The following is a 20,904-nucleotide window of genomic DNA, read 5'->3' on the forward strand; positions in this document are numbered from 1 at the left end:
GGAGGCAAGTTGTGGCCTGTGGATTCATGTTGTACATGATGACACTTGCTTAATTCGTAGAGCTCAATCATAAAGCAATAACGAGCAGCATCAACTGCTTTTGTTGACACATCATCAGTTTCCTGTCAACTGACTGCCCCGTTTTTTCTCTCTCTCCGCCGTTCAACTGATTAAGAGTTCCTCATTAGGGGTTAACAGCATACACAGACGTGCTGTGTGCCAAGGTGAGTGCTAACTTGCCACTTTAATTAGACAGCTTGTTGGAAGAACTTAGTATAAGTTGCAGAGTCAATTAGTCCATTTTATTGGGGGGCCTGTGTGTTATGTGGTATTTCATGGAAGTGCCTTTTAAAGCATGTGACAGAAATTGGAAGTATTTTCGTCTGTGATATTTCTTCTGTGTGTGTGTGTGTGTGTGTGTGTGTGTGTGTGTGTGTGTGTGTGTGTGTGTGTGTGTGTGGATACTTTAACCAACTACAGCTGTGTTCCCAGGGACCAGTGTGAAGATGCCACCACTTTATGCTGCCTATGCCATGGTCACTCTAACACCTATGTTAGTGCTGGGTGTTCCTCCAGTTTGGACCCAACCGGAACAGGTGCACCTGTCCTATACAGGTAGATTTCTTTTTCTTTCTTTTTTTTTATCTGTTTTCATTAGACATTGGTTTTTTCATTCAAGCAAACTCTTTCAACATGACCATAGGAACTGGGTCATATGGAATGCAGTTTTGCAAATATTTATAAGAAATTGACTAGTATTTGTCAGAAAATCTATTGAGTTTTATTTGCTTGTTTATTTTGCTAGTTGAAACTGATAGCATCATGTATATTGCAGCTCATTATCAAGTGTAAACTAAAGTATTGTAACTAACACAATACAAACAGATCTTCATCGGAAAATGAACTGGAATTCCCAACATGTTTGCGGGTTTGAATCAATGCACTGTGACATTCATTTAGACTGATCCTGACTACTGTTTACACAAGGGAAGTGATTCACATAACGAAAATAATAATTGTCTAAATTGTCTGTTGAAAAAATTACAGTCCTTTAACAACTGACACAAACATCATATTGGCAACATAAAATAAAGCATGTTATAACAGGAAGAAAACAAAAACTAACAAGTTAAGAATAGAGGGTAAGACATTGTAATAGCTAAATGCTTTTATGTCAGTCAACATTTCTCAGGGAGGCCTGAAAGTCTGTGACATCGCTTAAGGCCATACTCATAAGTAGACTAAATGGATTCTCATTCCTTCCTCATAAATGTGACACATGGGGAAATTACACAAGGACATCTGTCTGGAGAAAATAGGCACCTGGCCAATAGTCAACTTAACTCATCTCTCAGATGGTCATATATTATATAGCATAAAGTATGTGGACACCCCTTCTAATGTGTGGATTTGTCTATTTCAGTCACATCCATTGCTGGTAGGTGCATAAAATCAAGCATACAGCCATGCAGTTTCTATAGACTAACATTGGCAGGAGGATGGGTCATACGGAACAGCTCAGTGACTTTCAACGTGTCACTGTTGTACAGTGTCACCTTTCTAAGTCAGTTGGTCAAATTTCTGCCCTGCTACATCTGCCCCGGTCAACTGTAAGTCTGTTATTGTGAAGTGGAAATGTCTCACAGACAACAGCTCAGCAGATCACAGAATTGGACCGCAAAGTGCTGAAACGCGTAGCACGTGAAAATCATCTGTTCTCGGTTCAACACTCGCTACCGAGTTCCAAACTGCCTCTGGAAGCAACATCAGCACAAGAACTGTTCGTTGGGAGCTTCATGAAATGGGTTTCCATGGCCGAGCAGCCGCACACAAACCTAACCTCACCATGCGCAATGCCAAGCGTCGGCTGGAGTGGTGTAAAGCACACCGCCATTCGACTCTATAGCGGTGGAACTGCGTTCTCTGGAGTGATAAATCACACTTCACTGTCTGGCAGTCTAACGGATGAATCTGGGTTTGGCGGATGCCAGAAGAACGCTACCTGCCTGAATACATCATGCCAACTGTAATGTTTGGTGGAGGATAAATAATGGTGTGGGGCTGTTTTTCATGGTTTGGGCTCGACCTCTTAGTTCCAGTGAAGGGAAATCTTAATGCTACGGCATACAATGACATTCTTCAGAATTGTGTGCTTCCAACTTTGTAGCAACAGTTTGGGGAAGACCCTTTCTCTTTCCTGTTTCAGCATGACAATTCCCCCATACACAAAGCGAGATCCATGAAGACATGGTTTGCCGAGTTTGGTGTGGAAGAACTTGACTGGCCTGCACAGAGCCCTGACCTCTACCCCATCTAACACCTTTGGGATTAATTGGAACACTGACTGTGAGCCAGGCCTTCTCCCCAACATCAGTGCCCGACCTCGCCAATGCTCTTGTGGCTGAATGGGAGTGAATCCCTGCAGCCATGTTCCAAAATCTAGTGGAAACCCTTCCCAGAAGCGTGGAGGCTGTTTTGGCAGCAAAGGGGGAACCAACTCTATATTGATGCCCTTGGTTTTGGAATGAGATGTTCATCCATCCATCCATTATCCAAACCGCTTGTCCTACTCAGGGTCACAGGGATGCTGGAGCTTATCCCAGCAGTCATTGTGCAGCAGGCGGTGAGACACCCTGGACAGGCCACCAGTCCAGGAATGAGATGTTCAACAAGAACATATGGATGTGACTTTCCGGTGTCCACATATTTTTGGCCATGTAGTGTAACTTGCTGCAATTAAGGAACATCAGCTTTTCTACAGATGTCTTTTGGCTAATGTATTCACCAGTTTGTAAATCCGATAGTTATGTCTATTTTTATCATCCAAAGTTCTGTCCATTACTCACAGTGTGGTCTGCACTGAACTCTGTATAATTGTCCATTTTCTTCCCAGGAGTTTCAGGCTCAATGGAGGTCACCTGGACCACTTTTAATAAAACAGAGAGTACAGTAGAGTACAGCTTGTGGGGAGGCCGGCTCTTTGATATGACTGCTAAAGGCAATGGTACTCTGTTTGTGGATTCGGGAGAAGAGAAGAGGAAGATGTTCATTCACAGAGTCATACTCACAGGCCTCAAACCTGCCTCTGCTTATGGTGGGTTGGACATGAATACTTTGACTCTTTCTTTGGGGTTGTTTTGAATGGTCGCCAAATGAACCGGAACAATGTATTTCTTTGCCTATGTGAATTTTAGTGTACCATTGTGGCAGTGATGCTGGCTGGAGTGACATGTTCTCCTTCACTGCTCTGAATGATAGCACTACTTTCAGTCCCAGGTTTGCTCTCTATGGGGACTTGGGCAATGAGAACCCTCAATCACTTGCTCGACTGCAAAAAGAGACTCAGCTTGGCATGTATGATGTCATCCTACACATAGGTAAGTGGCCACACTGAAAGAAATACTCCACCATCCATTGTACTGTATAGACATTTAACAAATAATGAGAAAAGTAAATCTCCAGGAGAGATGAATGCATGGACTAGCTGATGGCAGCAGGGGAAGTTTCTTGCTCTACAGGGATATAATGATAATGAATTTGTGATATTTATACATACAAAAATTGCACACTAATATTCCAATCAATATGGTTTTGTGTTTTGCAGGGGACTTCGCCTATGATATGCATGAGGTATTTTTTTTCTTTCATTTATGTAACAATTTTATGAACTTTAATAATAATAATAAATCAATTTTATATAACACTTTTCTAACACTCAAAGTCACTTTACAATAAAGGGGGTGAAACAAGACAACAGATAAACATAACACAGACATATAGGTGTGGATGGGAAGGGGGGGCTATGAGAGGAAGAAGCGGCAACCACACACGACGCCAGCAGTACTCTCTCACTTAGATCGATACAAAAGGGCAAGAAACACAAAAATCAACAGCACTGTAGACAGTTTTCTGTAGGGGTTTACTCCCGTAGCCTATTCCTCACCCGAGGTATCCACTAGGCAGTGGCACTATTTAACCCATAACTGGGGGCTGGTTCGTGGGCATCAGGGAATATCCACATACATACCACATGTCTAGGGGCCAGACCTCCTCTGAGTCCCTTGTAGTTCAGCCAGGGTCCGAGGTGTACCCAGTTACCATGTGTCGCCACGAGGAGGCACTACATACAGCTTGCTGTTGGAGAGGCTATGTACTGGCAGGGGGAGACTTATGTGCTCAGCTCTCTTGTTCGCATTTCTGCTAGCCAGCAGTGAAGGTTGAGAGTGAGACGTGACAGGCACAGAACACTACATCAACACACTAGACTTTAGTCAAATGATTGCCCGGTTAAGACAGCCAAGACTGACTACTGAATGCTAGAGGGTATTAAAGGCAAATTCTTTCATCAAGTACTTTACCTCAAAAGCCATTGACGTATTTCCCTGATTCGACAATGACAGACAAGAATCAAGATTCGATACTTTATTGCCATATCAACAGAATTAATTGGAATTTGTCTTAGTGAGCTCACTTAAACACAGACAAACTCATAGAGCCACTCACTTGTAAAGCATATAATACATTAATCCAAGATGGAAAATAAAATCATCATGAAAGCATAAAACAAATGGGTTGACTAAAATAGACTCCAACACATAAGAACATCATGGATACTAGCACCTGTAGGGGAATTGGCAGCAACATCTAACGACCCACTAGATAAAGTGCTTCAAGTGCATAAGAGCATAATAAAAACTTCTGCCTTATTGCACATTTATTTAAACCTACCGAGTGGCCTGCAGTGCTAAGGAGGCGGACAGCTTAAGGATACGTGCTATTCTGGAATCTGGATGTTCTGATCTTAATACTTGCAAGTCTTTTGTGAGAGGGCAGGAAATGAAAAGGGTTGTTAGCTAGGTGGACAGGTCCTTTAGAGCTTTTAAGGCTCTTTTTTGAGATTACCACACTACCTCACTGCAGTCCTCTTCCCAAGATCCTGTATTATTTACAATCAGCACATATAAAGACCTTCAGCTGTGGTTAAGACTTGGATTTTAAGATTAGCCTCGCTGTGAAATGTCCTAAGCCTGCGGTGAAAGACTAGAATTAAGGTTATGTCACCCAAGTATAAAAACAGGGATATGGAGCCCAATAATACATCTTCTCCTTTAAAAACATAATTGCTGACATCTTTGATATTGTAAGGACACTCTGTAGCCTGTTCTCTCGGATGATAAATTAGCCGGTGTCGTTTTCCCTGAAATGTGATTTGAAATGACAGTGTTCTTTAACCATTCACTCTTTATTTCAAATATAGTGAAAAATGTGTACTGGGCAGGCGATTGAAAAAAATTAATCACTACTGTTCTTGCTGTGTTTTCAGCTGGAATGTCTCAGTCTACCCTGTGGTTTCACTGATATTATAAATAGAAAAACAGAAACATGAATTTTGTCTGAAAGGTCATTAATGGCAGTGGTAGCTGATGCCAATGAGAGAGCCATGGACCGCAGTGTTTTCAAAAGCTCTGTAGTCACCATTAAGATATCTGAGAAAAAGTCACTTCAGTTTCATTGCTGTATTTTCCTTTTTTTGGTATGCATACAAGACATTCCTGAAGCCATCTGGAAAAGTGAATCACTGGATTTTTAAAACAAATTTGGCTGAACGTCAGTAACTGGAGAGGAGTGACACATTCATTCCCATCAGCATTAAATTCATGGCTTGCGTTACAGTGGTGGGCTTTCAGTGAGTGTGTTGTGTCTGCAGCGTGGAGCGGAGGCGATTACTTTAAGTCTGCACAGGAAGCATGGCTTCCCCTAAAATTTGACTAAAAAATGCACCGGTGACATGTTGAACATTCTGTCTGTGTTACTCATCGCCCAAGGTACAATTCGATATATTGGCCGATTAAAAAGTGCACAAATATTTGCACTATCTCACTGCACTATCATGCTGATGCAATCTGTTTTCAGTAGACAGTTTAGTCTGCATGAATTTGAGCATGGAAGCGCAGCCCATAGAACTCTATTGAAGTCGAGCTTCAATGAGCTCCTATGGCAGATTGAAGTCCATTGGATCAGTGTTTATTGGACAACATTCATCCATCCATCCATCCATCATCCAAGCCGCTTATCCTAATTAGGGTCACGGGATGCTGGAACCTATCCCAGCAGTCATTGGGTGGCAGGCGGGGAGACACCCTGGATAGGCCGCCAGTCCATCGCAGGGCCAACAAATTCACACCTAGGGACAATTTAGTACGGCCGATTCACCTGACCTACATACAGTGCATCCGGAAAGTATTCACACCCCTTCACTTTCCCCACATTTTGTTATGTTACAGCCTTATTCCAAAATGGATTAAATTCCTTTTTTTATCATCAATCTACACACAATACCCCATAATGACAAAGTGAAAAAGGTTTTGTAGAAATTTTTGCAAATTTATTAAAAATGAAAAACTGAAATATTGCATGTATTTACACCCTTTGCTATGACACTCAAAATTGAGCTCAGGTTCATCCTGTTTCCACTGATCATCCTTGAGATATTTCTACATCTTGATTGGAGTTCACCTGTAGTAAATTCAATTGATCGGACATGATTTGGAAAGGCACACCTGTCTATATAAGGTCCGACTGTTGACAGTGCATGTCAGAGCAGAAACCAAGCCATGAAGTCAAAGGAATCGTCTGTGGACCTCCGAGACAGGATCGTATCGAGGCACAGATCTAGGGAAGGGTACAAAAAAAATGTCTCCAGCTTTGAAGGTCCCGAAGAGCACAGCGGTCTCTATCATTCGTAAATGGAAGAAGTTTGGATCCACCAGGACTCTTCCTAGAGCTGGCCGCCCAGCCAAACTGAGCAATTGGGGGAGAAGGGCCTTGGTCAGGGAGGTGACCAAGAACCCGATGGTCACTCTGACAGAACTCCAGCGTTCCTCTGTGGAGATGGGAGAACCTTCCAGAAGGACAACCATCTCTGTAGCACTCCACCAATCAGGCCTTTATGGTAGAGTGGCCAGACGGAAGTCTCTGCTCAGTAAAAGGCACATGACAGCCCGCTTGGAGTTTGCCAGAAAGCACCTAAAGGACTCTCAGACCATGAGAAACAAGATTCTCTGGTCTGATGAAACCAAGCTTGAACTCTTTGGCCTGAATGCCAAACGTCACGTCTGGAGGAGGAAACCAGGCACCTCTCATCACCTTGCTAATACCATCCCTACAGTGAAGCATGGTGGTGGCAGCATCATGCTGTGGGGATGTTTTTCAGCGGCAGGAACTGGGAGACTAGTCAGGATCGAGGGAAAGATGAATGGAGCAAAGTACAGAGAGATCCTTGATGAAAACCTGCTCCAGAGCGCTCAGGACCTCAGACTGGGGCGAGGGTTTACCTTTCAACACGACAACGACCCTAAGCACACAGCCAAGACAATGAAGGAGTGGCTTCAGGACAAATCTGTGAATGTCCTTGAGTGGCCCAGCCAGAGCCCAGACTTGAACCCCATTGAACATCTCTGGAAAGACCTGAAAATAGCTGTGCAGCGACGCTTCCTATCTAACCTTACAGAGCTCGAGAGGATCTGCAGAGAAGAATGGGAGAAATACCCCAAATATAGGTGTGCCAAGCTTGTAGCTTCATACCCAAGAAGACTTGAGGCTGTAATCGCTGCCAATGGTGCCTCAACCAAGTACTGAGTAAAGGGTGTGAATACTTATGTACATGCAATATTTCAGTTTTTTATTTTTAATAAATTTGCAAAAATTTCTACGAAACCTTTTTCACTTTGTCATTATGGGGTATTGTATTTAGATTGATGAGAAAAAAAAGGAATTTAATCCATTTTGGAATAAGGCTGTAACATAACAAAATGTGGGGAAAGTGAAGGGGTGTGAATACTTTCCGGATGCACTGTATCTTTGGGAGAAAACCGGAGCACCCGGAGGAAACCCACACAGACATGCGGGTAACATGCAGGCCCCACACAGAGGATGACCTGGGATGACCCCCAAGGTTGGACAACCCTGGGGTTCGAACCCAAGACCTTCTTGCTGTGAGGCGACCGCACTAACCACTGCGCCACCGTGCTACCCTTATTGGACAACAGCCATTTAAACATGTCATATGGGGTCTCGCTCGGACGCCCAGCTTCCACGGGAGTCAATGAGAGTATCATAAATGCTTTTGCATGGAAAAACAATATTTCGCAATTTTTTTGGACAGTCAGCTGTCATAAGTGTATTTTTGTCTTGCCTGCATTACACCATATACATCCTTTTTGGACACATGAGGTAGATGTAATAATCTATTTTGCTCATTTATATGTAGGGTTTTCCAAGACAGGAAATAAAGCGCAGATTTGTTTGTCAGGTGTTTTGTTTTTCTTTGTCCTTTATTTCCAATTGATGAGGCTACGTCAGTACCCTACCAGTTAAATATCTAACTGTAGTTTGTTGAACAGGTCAACATTTATTTAAATTCGTGGTGACATTCTATAAGAAAGTTTAACCATTTCCCCCCCCCCAAACTGAAAATACCTCGGATTTTCTTGAAGTCCTCTTTCACCACCATTTATTAAATCGAAAGTGTTTATTATTAGGTTTTGTAAAGGCCCTGGGGCGGCATGGTGGTGAAGTGGTTAGCGCGGTCGCCTCACAGCAAGAAGGTCATGGGTTTAAACCCCAGAGTTGTCCAACCTTGGGGGTCATCCTGGGTCGTCCTCTGTGTGGAGTTTGCATGTTGTCCGCATGAGTTTCCTCCTGGTGCACCGGTTTCCTCCCACAGTCCAAAGATATGTAGGTCAGGTGAATCGGCCGTACTAAATTGTCCCTAGGTGTGAATGTGTCGGCTGTGTGATGGACTGGCGGCCTGTCCAGGGTGTCTCCCTGCCTGCTGCCCAGTGACTGCTGGGATAGGCTCCAGCATCCTGCGACCCAAATTGGGATAAGTGGCTTGGATAATGGATGGATGGATAACGGCCCTGTGCTGGCTAACTTGCTGTAAAACAAAAGGGCACAATTTACATAAGGATGAGCTAGATTCAGAATGGAGCAAGAATAGCATTTTTTTTTTTTTACCATTAGATAACTGACAATTGTGCTTCTCCTATGTCAGAAAGCACCAGTCGCCACTCGCATGGAGTGATGCCTGATGATTAAATGATGCTTTTCCAGGACAATGCCAGGATCGGAGATGAGTTCATGAGGCAGATTCAGTCCATAGCAGCCTACGTGCCTTATATGACTTGTCCAGGGAACCACGAATCTGCATAGTAGGTGCAACTAAATTGAATCTCTCTGTCTATGTACCATTCTGATTCTCCCTCCGTCGCTCTCTTTTCTCTCTCTCCGGCTCTTTTTCCTCTTGTACATTTCAGTTAAGTACTAAGCTGGAGTTCATAGACGTGTTCAGACAATCGCGTGTTTGTCTCGATGCGTTTCATTGGGTGCCACGTTGTTTGTTAACAGTCACAGTGTTATGAGCAGTCACAGGCACTGACTCAACATGGAGGCTATCTGGCTGTCCTCCGCACCCCGTTAGCTCATGTTTTCCTTTTCGTTTACATTTTTTGTCACATTCCGTACAGGTCATGAATGCTCAGTGGCAAAACTACTATTAAAGGGTTTTGGGCAAAGACGCCAGTATAAGCTATATTTCATATCGGTGGCAGAGATGTGCCAGAACACCCCCCCTCCCCCCAACTGGATATATCCACACTCAGCTGCTGTAACTGTGAAAAGGGGGGGGGGGTTAAAGCTCTGAAAAACAACCTTCCTGGTCAACCACAGTCTTTCCACTGTAGGGAACACTTTGGTCTGTCTAAAAGCAATCACTGTAGCATTGGTACAGATGGGAGCTATTTCAGTCTCTTAAGGGCTGGAGCAGCGTCAGGAACCACCAACATCAAAACAGGTCAACACTCTCCAAAACAAACAGTTAACCGACAGGGGATTATCTGCTCCCAGTCTGTTATGTGTCTCCCTATCTGTCTTGTTGTCACTTTTGGTGGGCTGTCTGTCTGAAACACAGACGGAGTAATCAGTGCAAAAAATCTCTCTAAACTTGCAGGCGTCTGAAGTGTCCTCTCTGAGTGAGTAATTTTGTCATTATTGTTTGTGAGTTTGCAGGGATGAGAAACAGGAAAGCGAGGAGGTATGCAAGTGTGGGACCACTGTGGGACGGGATCCAATGCCACACACTCAGAGCTACGTTTTATTTGCATCAGCTAACTAGTATAGCCTTTAGGGCTCCCTTCCGCACAGTGTGTATCAATCGCATAGCACGCTTAAAATACATACTCTAAAGTGTGTAATGATATCCTGACACTGCTTAAAAACTTCTTTTTTTTTTGTCATTCTGGCCATCATATTCAAACAATATACCCATTTGCTGGTCAGATATTGTCAGATATTTATCATCTGCAGTTAGTTCGCAGCGTCGGTCCTTGGTATCAAGAGCAACATTTTTGACCTATTCAAATATTTACACAGAGAAATTCAAGTTTTAATGCATTCACAGGCTTCTAAAGTGTTATATCTTCAGGATCGGTTAGCCTCTGATCCTAAATGATTTGCCCACTAGAGTTGGATAATTGGTGTGTGTGTGCGTGTGTGCTTGAACGTGGGCTTTATGCAAGCTATCCTGTAAAACTGCCCGATCCCACACAGATATATTTGCATGCCTTTAGTATCCTCAGACAGCCCTTACCTAGTGTCATGTAACTACCGCCTGGCCCTAATTAAGGAGCTGCAAACAGTAGTCTGTTTTTCTTGGCCGTGCCACCTGACATAAGAACCTGATATCAAAATCCCAGCTCGCTGTATTACATAAGCAGAGGTCTAGCCCCTCTTCTCCTTCCCCTATACCTCTATATTTGTGTTTTGCTCTGTGGTACTCGTAAGAATTCAGATCTCCCAGCAGCTGGGTTCTGCTTCTTTTTTTTTTCCTTCTTTTTTTTTCTTGCTCTCTCTCTTTCCAACCTCAAAACCTAATGGGTAAAAGGCAATTGAAATCGGCCTTACCACAAAAGTCAGCATTCCAGCAGAATGAGAACAGCTGGTCCACATAAGATGCTCAGGCCCCAATCAAAACCGTCTTTGTTCCACAAGCACAATGTATGGCTCATTGGCTCCTCAGAGGGAATGGGAATTGACCATTCCTATTTGCAACGGTGGCCTGAGATGAGAGTTAGTGATATGCTTCCTGCAGGCTACACTAGTTCCCCAAATGTCTCTTAACTGCCTGGATTAAGTGGGGTATTTTGTGGACCCAAGTCTCATCAGTTGATGAAAGGGCAGATTTAGCAAGGGGGGGAAGAGTCTTGTTGGGTCGGTTTAGCGGTCAGCTCATCCGCATTGCATTTGACGTTCCCAAACATTGGAACATCCACCAGATCTGTATCTCAGTGTTTTTGTTCATGGAAAAGGGAACACAAATGGAAATGAGCATGTTTGGGGTTACAGAGAATGACTCACATGTTATGTTACGCTCGGATAATAGAAATCAATGAAACAAAATAATCATATTTGGAGTTAATCAGATTTTCCACTGTCGAGCTTAGTGCAAACGAGTGTTTTATAGACTACTATTGACTTTACTGCTGTACTCTAATCATCACCCCAAGGGCATACCTGATAACATTACTCTATTTGAATTCCTAGACAGTCTGGTTTATTTTAATGTGTTAGTTTGATAGCTTCTCCTCCGTTCCCTCTAATAGGTGTGCTGTTAGGAAAGAGGAGGCCCTTGGGTCTCGTGTCTCTGAGGGCCATCAGGTAATCCAACGTCTGCTGGTTCCTTGCCTAACCACAAGATGGGAGTATTAATCCAGGAACATGTGACAGTGTCCCTGGTTGAGTGCCATGGTCAAAGCTCTGTGCAGCTGACATCCAGAGGTCTATACTTCCCCCTTTCAGGAGCCGATCTAATTTGACGGTCCAACTCTGTTTTGACTCTGCATAGAATTGAGTCGATCTCAGTCTGCAATTCAGATCATCCAAACAGGTGTGATTTTGTCAATGTTGGGAAGGAATTATGTTCAGTTTATGATAATTGAAGTTAAGGATACATAAGTTAAGAATTAGCATGATTTATAATTATAGCTGAAGAATTTGATAGCAGACACTGAGATTTTCTCTTTTTCTTTTTTTTTTTAGAAATGCATTTCTGTTTTAGGTCTCTTTCAAGAGAAGATGCTGTGCTCAATACGATTCCTCTTTGTATTATTACAAAGGCTGAGTTGAATGATCCCTGATCACAAACTGACCTGTGACAAATTGCTATGCTGGTCTTGGCTGTTTAATGATGACCTTGACATCCACAGAGTCCACTGATCTCATTAGCTTTGGTCTTATTCAGCATGAGTAAAGGTCTGCCTGTGAGCAGCCTCCACTGACCCTGTTACTGACCTCTGACCTGTGACCGAATGATTTTCGAGTTACCGCTAACCCTACGTTAACCCTGTCACATGAGCTTTAGAGCCAGCATCCATCCAGGGATCTGGATTGTCCAGCCCTGCCCGGCTGCCTTCCAGCATTCACGCTCCATCGCTCTCTTACATAAGATGTAAAGTAATCATTTACATCACCTAGCCATGTTAATGATCTGTAGAGAAAATCAGCTTAATGGCGAAATTTAAACCGTAAAAGGCTCCTGGACTGGCATCAGGAAGCAATTTCTTAGAGACTTTTCCTTGGTTGTCATTGGACGTTTTGTTAATTCCATTACATTATTTGAAAATGGCCACATAATTAAGGGGATGTGGAAAGTGGTTCTCCCTCAGACAGGTCTGAGATTTGGGGTTCAGAGCTCTTGTGTCTCGAGCTTGTGAGTCTTGTACAGTGTGTGGGAGTTGATACATTTGTAGTAGAAGTGGTTGATTGACATATTAGAGGTATTAGAGGTCAATACATTAGAGGGACAGCTTAGATTGGACGGTTTGGAGACAAAGCAAGAGTTGCGAGATTGAGATGGTTTGGACATGTGTGGAGGAGAGATGCTGGGTATATTGGGAGAAGGATGCTGAAGATGGCGCTGCCAGGGAAGAGGAAAAGAGGAAGGCCAAAGAGGAGGTTTATGGATGTGGTGAGGGAGGACATGCAGGTGGCTGGTGTGACAGAGGAAGATGCAGAGGACAGGAAGAAATGGAAACGGATAATCTGCTGTGGCGACCCCCAATGGGAGCAGCCAAAAGTAGTACTAGTAGTAGTAGTGGTGGTAGTAGTAGTGATTGGATGGATTGCTGCAACCATCCTGTTAGATTGCTGGTATATGATTTTGTTTGACTGGATACATTTGATGCAAATGTAAAAGCATAATGTGTAATATATTGGTGTATGATGATTAGCAAATAGCTGGAGTTGCTCAGTGGTACTGATTGTAACAAAGTAGACACCTAATGCCCAACCCCTACACACACACACACACACACACACACGCGCACACACACACACATACATACATATATTTCAGCATCCAAACACAGAAGCCAGATTGGCTGAGTTGCGTATGTTGCAGCAAAAACAGCTGTACAGAAAACACTAGTGGCATTCAGAAATGGCACATGTCAGCAAACGTGCTGTGCATCCGCTTACCTTACTATCAAAATGTGTCGTCTCGCTTGCTTTGACTTGTTGTTATCCACATCGCTGAAGGAAACAAGTCAGTATTCAAGTGAAATTACTCAGCACTTATAAAGTAGATTGTCATCATGATGGTATGAAAGCCTTCTCTCCCCAGTGACCTATTGCCCTGAGTCTCCCTGGACACACAACAACTTCAGATAAAAACTGAAGAGGGAGAAAACAAAAGACACCAAAACTAGACAGTGGTTGTAGGGATGGCAGGTCTATCACATTTATAACAATCTTGGGGATTCTCATCATCTGATTCTGATTGTGTTGCATTGTATATTTGACAATGAGCTCTGGCATAAGCACCACAAAATCCTGGAGCGCAGAGGCCTGTGGTGTCAGGGAACATATAGATCTGATCAGCCAGGGAACATATAGATGTGATCAGTCAGGGAACATATATCTGGTCAACCAGGGAACATATAGATCTGATCAACCAGGGAACATATAGATCTGATCAGCCAGGGAACATAGATCTGATCAGCCAGGGAACATAGATCTGATCAGCCAGGGAACATAGATCTGATCAGCCAGATAACATATAGATCTGATCAGCCAGGGAACGTAGATCTGATCAGCTTTCTCTTTATCTTGTTTGTTTACAGTAACTTCTCTAACTACAGAAACCGCTTCAGCATGCCGGGCCAGACCGAGAGTCTATGGTACAGGTAAGCTAAAGGAAACATCACATTGGCCCTGTTGAATTAAATGATATTTCAGCTATGCAGCAGTTGCTCGGACGCAGACGTCACGAGAGGGCTGTGCAGGAGAAGATGAAAGAAGGAATAGTTTTGGTCAATACAAGAAGACTCCACTTTAGCAGTGGTTGTTGGAGTCAAGGACAGTGCCTGGAAAGAGAGAGCTTTTTTTCTTTCTTCCTTTTTTTTTTTTGTCAACAGGGGGGCCCTGTTAAAGTATTATGTGAAAGTTTACCATATCTTCCGCTTGCTGTATTTAAGTAGCCATTAACGTGCTGAAAGAGGCTGCCCAGAAGAGCTGGCAGCAGAGGAGAGTAGAGATCCCCTCTGTTAGTTTAGTTTGTACCTTGTTCTATCTCAGCGACACAGGGATTACACAAAGGAGCTATACATCCAAAGGTTGACTCATAGCCCACTACAGGCCCCCTTTCTCTCAGCCAGTAAGATAATACCCCAGTAGATCAGAAGCCAGCTGCCCACTCTCCAGTCCCTGGGCCCGAACCCAGACAGGCCTGTTGGCTGAGGGCTCCTCCATCACGTGTACAGACGGTAGGAACAGGAGGAGGCTTAGGACGCTTGGATACTGGAGAGGGAGTTTGAAATCCCTTGACTACTGCAGAAAAACCAAACAGTTAATAACACATGTACATGCACTTAAGGCTGACCACAAATCTTTCAGTGTCACATGTCCAGCAGGCTCCCTGAATTCAGAAGTACACCTCCACATTAATTATCTGACTGAAATGACTGACAGATGCATATGAGCTCATGCAGAAGAGTGTATCTTTAATCCTGCACTGTATCAAAAGCAGATTAACGTGCCGATAAATGTTGCATGGATTTCACACAGCAGTGTTTTAGGGGCACATTTCTTTTGCTCTCCAGCAGGACAAGGGAGGCTTGTGCTTTCTTATTGTTCAATTTGGCGTTTGCCTCCTCTAATGGGTCAAGGCTGTGTGTCATTTTAATTATGTGTGTCCACAGCTGGAACTTAGGACCAGCCCACATCATCTCCCTCTCCACCGAGGTCTACTTCTATCTTATTTTTGGCCAGGAGCTCCTTTTCAAGCAGTATGAATGGCTGAAGAAAGACCTGGAGGTTAGTGACCATACCAACGAAATCTGTTGATGTTCGCTAAGTGCTCTTTCTCATGCATGCACTCTCACGTGGGGAAAACAAATATACACACATGCATGCACACACACATCGTTCTCTTTTTCTTTCCCTGTTTTTCCATCCTCTCTCCTCCTACTCTCCATGTTTAGAAATATCCACGTGCCTTCGCTTTTCGAGAACGTCATCCTCTCTTTTCCCATCATAAATTCACAAGTGTTGTTGCTTTTACCCCAAAATAATTCTAAGAGCACTTCTTTCAGTCAGCCTTGCGCGTACTCCTTGTCTGACATTCTCCATTGTCCTCACGTCCTAGGAGGCCAACATGCCAGAGAACCGAGCAGCGCGTCCATGGATCATCACCATGGGACATAGGCCCATGTACTGCTCCGATGATGACCAGGATGACTGCACCAAGTTTGATTCCTTTGTATGTCCAACCCAGAGGAGAGCTATTAGGAGACAGTCATGATTTTCAATTGTAACTGCATTTTTATGCTGTAGGATTAACACTGGCTCTGTGATGGCCTGGCGGCCTGTCCAGGGTGTCTCCCCGCCTGCCGCCCAATGACTACTGGGATAGGCTCCAGCATCCCCGCGACCTGAGAGCAGGATAAGCGGTTTGGATAATGGATGGATGGATTAACACTCAGTCTTCTGTGTGTTCCTGAAACTCTGCCAGAACTGTCCGGCAGTGAAGTCACTGGTGGACAATCCGTGAATGTGAAAACTTACATACTTCCTGATATGCCGAGAGGCTGCATTGTATAAGAAAATGCAAATATTTACATTGCACATTCAAATATAGAAATGTGAATATTCACATATTCTCATACAATACAGCCTATCAGCAGGAGGTATTTTTTAACTTCACAGATTGTCTGCGAGTGAAGTCATCGGCAAACATATTTTTGACGGTGTTTTAGAGACACACAGATAACTGCTCAGTATTATGGCTGTTACAGCAGCGTTGACAATCGTGACTGTTTACCTTCAAGAGGGTGAATTAAAAATGAAATTGTTTGATGATCAGGGTAGCCAAAAATATAGATTTCTTATTTGCCAGAAAAACTGGGACAAAAAAGTCTCCCAAAACAGTGATCTGCAGACAGTATTTATTATTTACTGGCATGTTCTGATCTTCCAGACATAACCGGTACTGTCTGAAACTCAGATTGGACAGTAGAGGGACATGCAAACATACCAGGAAATTGAGAGAGACTCCAAATTTGACGACGACTCCAGTAAGATTTGCACCAAAGTCAAGAGTGCAAGAAATGAGAAAACTGCATGGTCAGTGGACTGATTTCCCTGAAAAGAACAGCTGTTATTTTTCTTTTAGTGTGACTGTTTATTCAGTGCATGATATCATTTGTACCTCCATCATGTGCACAATGTGGACACGATCAAACGCATTCACAGTTTCATTGGCAGTGTGCTTCTTGATATGTGAAGAGCAGCGTGTCTACATTGTCAAGGATTTTCTTTGTTACATAAAGTCATTAGCAGGATTTGTTTTCTGCTGTGTTGCCTGACACTTTAATTGCCCTCGTTAGCAGACATGTTATGCCTGGGGCAAGTTGGCCAGTCTTCATTGTAACCCTAAAGCACACTGGTCTGGGTATGCTGTTGTAATCACAGCAATTTGGACCGAAAATAGTTTCCATTTGGCCCTATTGCTCTCAACGCTTGGCATCATTGTCGAGCGAGGCTGGCATGGGAGCGGAGGGGTTTCTACCAGATAGTGTTTCAGATGTTAATGCTAGCTCGTGCCGTCCGTCTTTCTCTCTGGTCTATGTCAGGTCCGGCTGGGACGGAATGACACCAAACCATCCGCCCCTGGTCTGGAGGATCTATTCTACCATTATGGTACGGTTTGATGACCCCTCTCACTGGCTATATGCTCTTAATGGATGTTTAGGCTCACAAATTTACACGCTCAGACAGAATAATGTCCCAGCACTCGAGGATAGCGGCGCAATCCAAACACACACTGTATTACAAAAGCAGGCCTTTTTGTCTGGCGATCATCCCAACAGCCCTTACCCAAATGTTTTTCCTGTATCAGATTTCTCCAGACCTTTGTTTGTTACTCTGGTCAGTTTATTCAGTGGTGAAATTTTTGGGGGGGCGCTCATCCTTAGCAGTCATCGATAGCGGGGAAATCTGTAAATTAAATGGTGGAAAATGGGAGGAATACTGTGGCGTGAAAAGGTTACGGAATAATTTGTGTTCCTTTCTAGGTCTGTATTTGATGTGCAATATCAGACCTTGCTTTTGTTTATCAGATCACTTGGCAGCTACAATCTCTAATTAAATTCTGTTTCCCCAGGGGTGGATTTGGAGCTGTGGGCCCATGAGCACACGTATGAGAGACTATGGCCGGTCTATCGCAATAAGGTCAGTTCTGATGTTCTCAGGTGAGTACGGTGTTATATTATATTTTCAACTCTGGGTTTTGAAACAGTCAAGGAGATTCCCGATCCTTTTCTCTGTCTAGGTGTGCAATGGGAGCACCGACCAGCCATATATGAACCCCAAAGCCCCAGTGCATATTATAACAGGCTCCGCTGTAAGTACACTCACTCACGTCAGTATGTTCATGCACAGTAGGTTTCCATGTAAATTGATACATGAATTCCCCTTAAGATCATCCAAAACAATGCAACGTATTGTACTGTACATGAGCCCTGCTGCTTGGTAGATAGTCTGTCCAGTGAGTAAGTTACCAGCTGTTCTGTGGGTTAATTGTTTTCTGATGCGGCAGTCAGTAATACAGGGCATGCTTCATCATCTGACCACAGATAGATTAGTCATTGGTATATCAATGTGCGGTCAGTTACACACCAAACCAGTGCCATAGTTGTAAATGTCACACAGGGCCCATATGGAAGGAGCCCAAGAGAGGCACGTGGCTCACCACTAACTTTATTCCCATCCAGGGCTGCAGAGAAAAGACTGACCGCTTCAATCCTAACCCCAAAGACTGGAGTGCTTTCCGCAGTACAGATTATGGTTACACCCGCATGCAAGTGGTCAACACCACCCATCTGTACCTGGAGCAGGTCTCCGATGACCAGGTGAGCATTGAGATGTGACGATGCAGCCCAAGCTCATATACTCATGTTACTCCAGTGAAATATAATAAATGCAAGCAAAAGGTCAATGTCGTTGTTCAGCCAACAAAGGAGACTTTTCTTTGTTTTTCAGTATGGCAGGGTGATTGACAGCATCTGGCTGGTGAAGGAAAAACATGGTTTCTCCGCCTGGTTTTGAAGACAGCTATGATAGTTAAATTTAAAAGTGAAACAGTAAAGCTGATAAAATCAAGATGCCTACTCAGGAATTGCACTTTAAAAGGCAGTCACTATGCACTTTTTTTTTGCTGTCCCATGATAAGGAGCCAATGATAGAATAGTGTTTCAGATCCTTTTGTTTGGGGTAGCCAGCACACTGGAAAGACTACAATGAAAATTTGAATTTCAAGACACTTTCCACTCAGATTTGTTCCACTAATGGAAAAGTCGTCATTTGCTGATCAGTTTCCCAGAGCTTTTTAAATAAATTTTAAGTCTTCTGAATATATACTTGTTTTTTCATGAACAAAAATATTCTTTTCTATTAGGAAAAGAATGTGAATGTAAACCATGCTTAACCATTATCAAACTGTGCTATGGGCTTGGAATTTGATTTCCTTCACAATGAACTGTAAAAAGAGCTTAAAAGATTGCTATGAAATTCAATAAAACTGGATTTTCCTACAGATCCTACAGTCTGCTTGATCCTCAAGAATCCTCATCATCACAGCAGGGCATCGCAGTCAGACTGAAGGAGAAGCCTTAAAAATGTAAACTTACCAGGGGTCCCCTCATCACATCTCTGAGGAATGGACCATCTGGGTCTCACAAACACCAGGCCCCATTCTATCACAGTTCAGTTCACATTTTCTACCGGGTAAACCTGGAAATGTGCTTAGCCAGCTCAGGTCTCCCTCATATCTCTCTTGTCAAAATGACAGATTCGTCCTTGGCAAATCTTGTCAGGACGCTGCAGCGTCAGTTGACCTGACGCAAGGAGACAGACAGAGGCCTAGGCCTACACAAAAGGCTGTTATGTAACTCAGGCATGCTTGTGGTTTGGGCAGATGCAGACTGGGAGAAGGCACTGTTCCCAGAGGGATGCTGCTCACGCCATGACACACCGCGATGGTAGTATTAATTACTAATAACAGCATGCTGTCTCTGGTGGATATTGGCTATCGGCCGTCGCTGATATGTGTGTGTACATGTGCCTGTGATCTCACTTGTCTCAGTTTAATGCCAAACTTTCATCATTGCTCCATGTTGTCTTAGGGCTGTATATACAAAGTCGGTGGCTCCATAACAATGCATTTTTGATTTAATATTCACCATTCGGTGGGGAATATTCACGAAACACCTCACAGAACCATGGTGTATACAATACATTTTACATGCATGGCCTCAAATTTAATGCAAAATGTGCATTGTTAGTGCAATCCCAGATCACTCAAACTATCAAGATAATACAGTAGCTGTAACGTTCTCCCCATTGACTGGACAATGAAGAGAAAACTATACTGCAGTAAGTTACTGCTACTGAAAATGTGTCAACGTGTGTTAGCAACAAGAAGCCAGAGGTACTTGTCAAGAATATAGTCAGGGATTGGTAGTGTGTTCCTAACCTTGTACCGTCTAACACTTCACTTAGAATATTGACGTAACCCCATCAAGTGAGATGCACATAGAACAAGTGACCCTGAGTACAAAGTTCAGAGACTAGCAGAAGGCTGAGGAGGTGGGTTATGTCGTGCCAGACTGAATTTAGATTTAAAACGAATCATTGCTTTTGTTTACAATGATTACTGGCCACATTTACAATCTTATAAGGCTTGGCTGTTTTTCCATTCAGTCATCTATGTGCAAAGTACAGTATGATGCATGAGATGCTTACAGCTCAACTGAAAAAAAAAAGAAGAGAGAAGCAATCTGGCTTTTAGAGCAAAGCTCTTGTCCTTAATCATGAGCATGTCACATGGCACACACGTTTCTTTGTCGTTTACCTCATGTGATTTGCAAAAAGATGAAGAAAAAAGTTGATGGCAATCCAGGAAAAAAAAGAACAGGGAGAAAATAACATGTCACTTCGCATCTCAGGCCTGCTGCTGAAATATGATGTGCTTATTACTGTCTATGGTGGAGACGCAGTAGGTTTGTGGCAGTGCTGTTTAGGGCCTTTGTTAAACAGGAATTGTTGATGGTTTGTTGTTTTGTTACCATTGTCTGTCAATACCATTGTCTGTCTGTTCCGTGCTAGCGCAATAGTTTCTTAAAAAAACAAAAGGGCTTTGCTGTCTCAGGGGTCAGATTTGTTGACTCATCCTGATAGAAATCCCTTTGAAAATCTCTGCCTTCATGCTGTCAGAGTTGCTGTGTTTTGTTAGCAACCCTGTAAACTCCTGCTTTCTCTGGCTGCTCTCTGTAGACTGTTTAGTGGGCTGTG

At 43.4% G+C, this 20,904-nt stretch overlaps 2 protein-coding genes across 6 annotated transcripts in view; one reads left to right on the forward strand and one right to left on the reverse strand.

Annotated features, from left to right (window-relative positions):
* LOC130126308 (KATNB1-like protein 1) overlaps positions 1–20,904 on the reverse strand; it is a 55,740-nt gene that overhangs the window by 16,300 nt on the left and 18,536 nt on the right. The window lies entirely within an intron of this gene.
* Positions 1–20,904, forward strand: part of acp7 (acid phosphatase 7, tartrate resistant (putative)) — a 30,194-nt gene that overhangs the window by 608 nt on the left and 8,682 nt on the right. For 2 of the 5 annotated variants that reach the window (XM_056295761.1, XM_056295763.1), the window contains exons 2-15: positions 176–224; positions 493–615; positions 2,894–3,094; positions 3,195–3,377; positions 3,605–3,630; positions 9,115–9,212; positions 14,178–14,240; positions 15,255–15,369; positions 15,701–15,814; positions 17,187–17,253; positions 17,717–17,784; positions 17,885–17,956; positions 18,327–18,464; positions 18,595–19,143. In XM_056295761.1, the coding sequence (XP_056151736.1) occupies positions 507–615; positions 2,894–3,094; positions 3,195–3,377; positions 3,605–3,630; positions 9,115–9,212; positions 14,178–14,240; positions 15,255–15,369; positions 15,701–15,814; positions 17,187–17,253; positions 17,717–17,784; positions 17,885–17,956; positions 18,327–18,464; positions 18,595–18,660 (1,320 nt within the window). In that variant the 5' untranslated portion in view covers positions 176–224; positions 493–506 and the 3' untranslated portion in view covers positions 18,661–19,143. Of the gene's footprint in view, positions 1–175; positions 225–480; positions 616–2,893; positions 3,095–3,194; positions 3,378–3,604; positions 3,631–9,114; positions 9,213–14,177; positions 14,241–15,254; positions 15,370–15,700; positions 15,815–17,186; positions 17,254–17,716; positions 17,785–17,884; positions 17,957–18,326; positions 18,465–18,594; positions 19,144–20,904 lie in introns of those variants that run through there. The other 3 variants (XR_008811718.1, XM_056295764.1, XM_056295762.1) reach the window with 2 other exon arrangements.

Source organism: Lampris incognitus, chromosome 16 (assembly GCF_029633865.1).
Source record: "Lampris incognitus isolate fLamInc1 chromosome 16, fLamInc1.hap2, whole genome shotgun sequence".
Classification (NCBI taxonomy): Eukaryota; Metazoa; Chordata; class Actinopteri; order Lampriformes; family Lampridae; genus Lampris; species Lampris incognitus.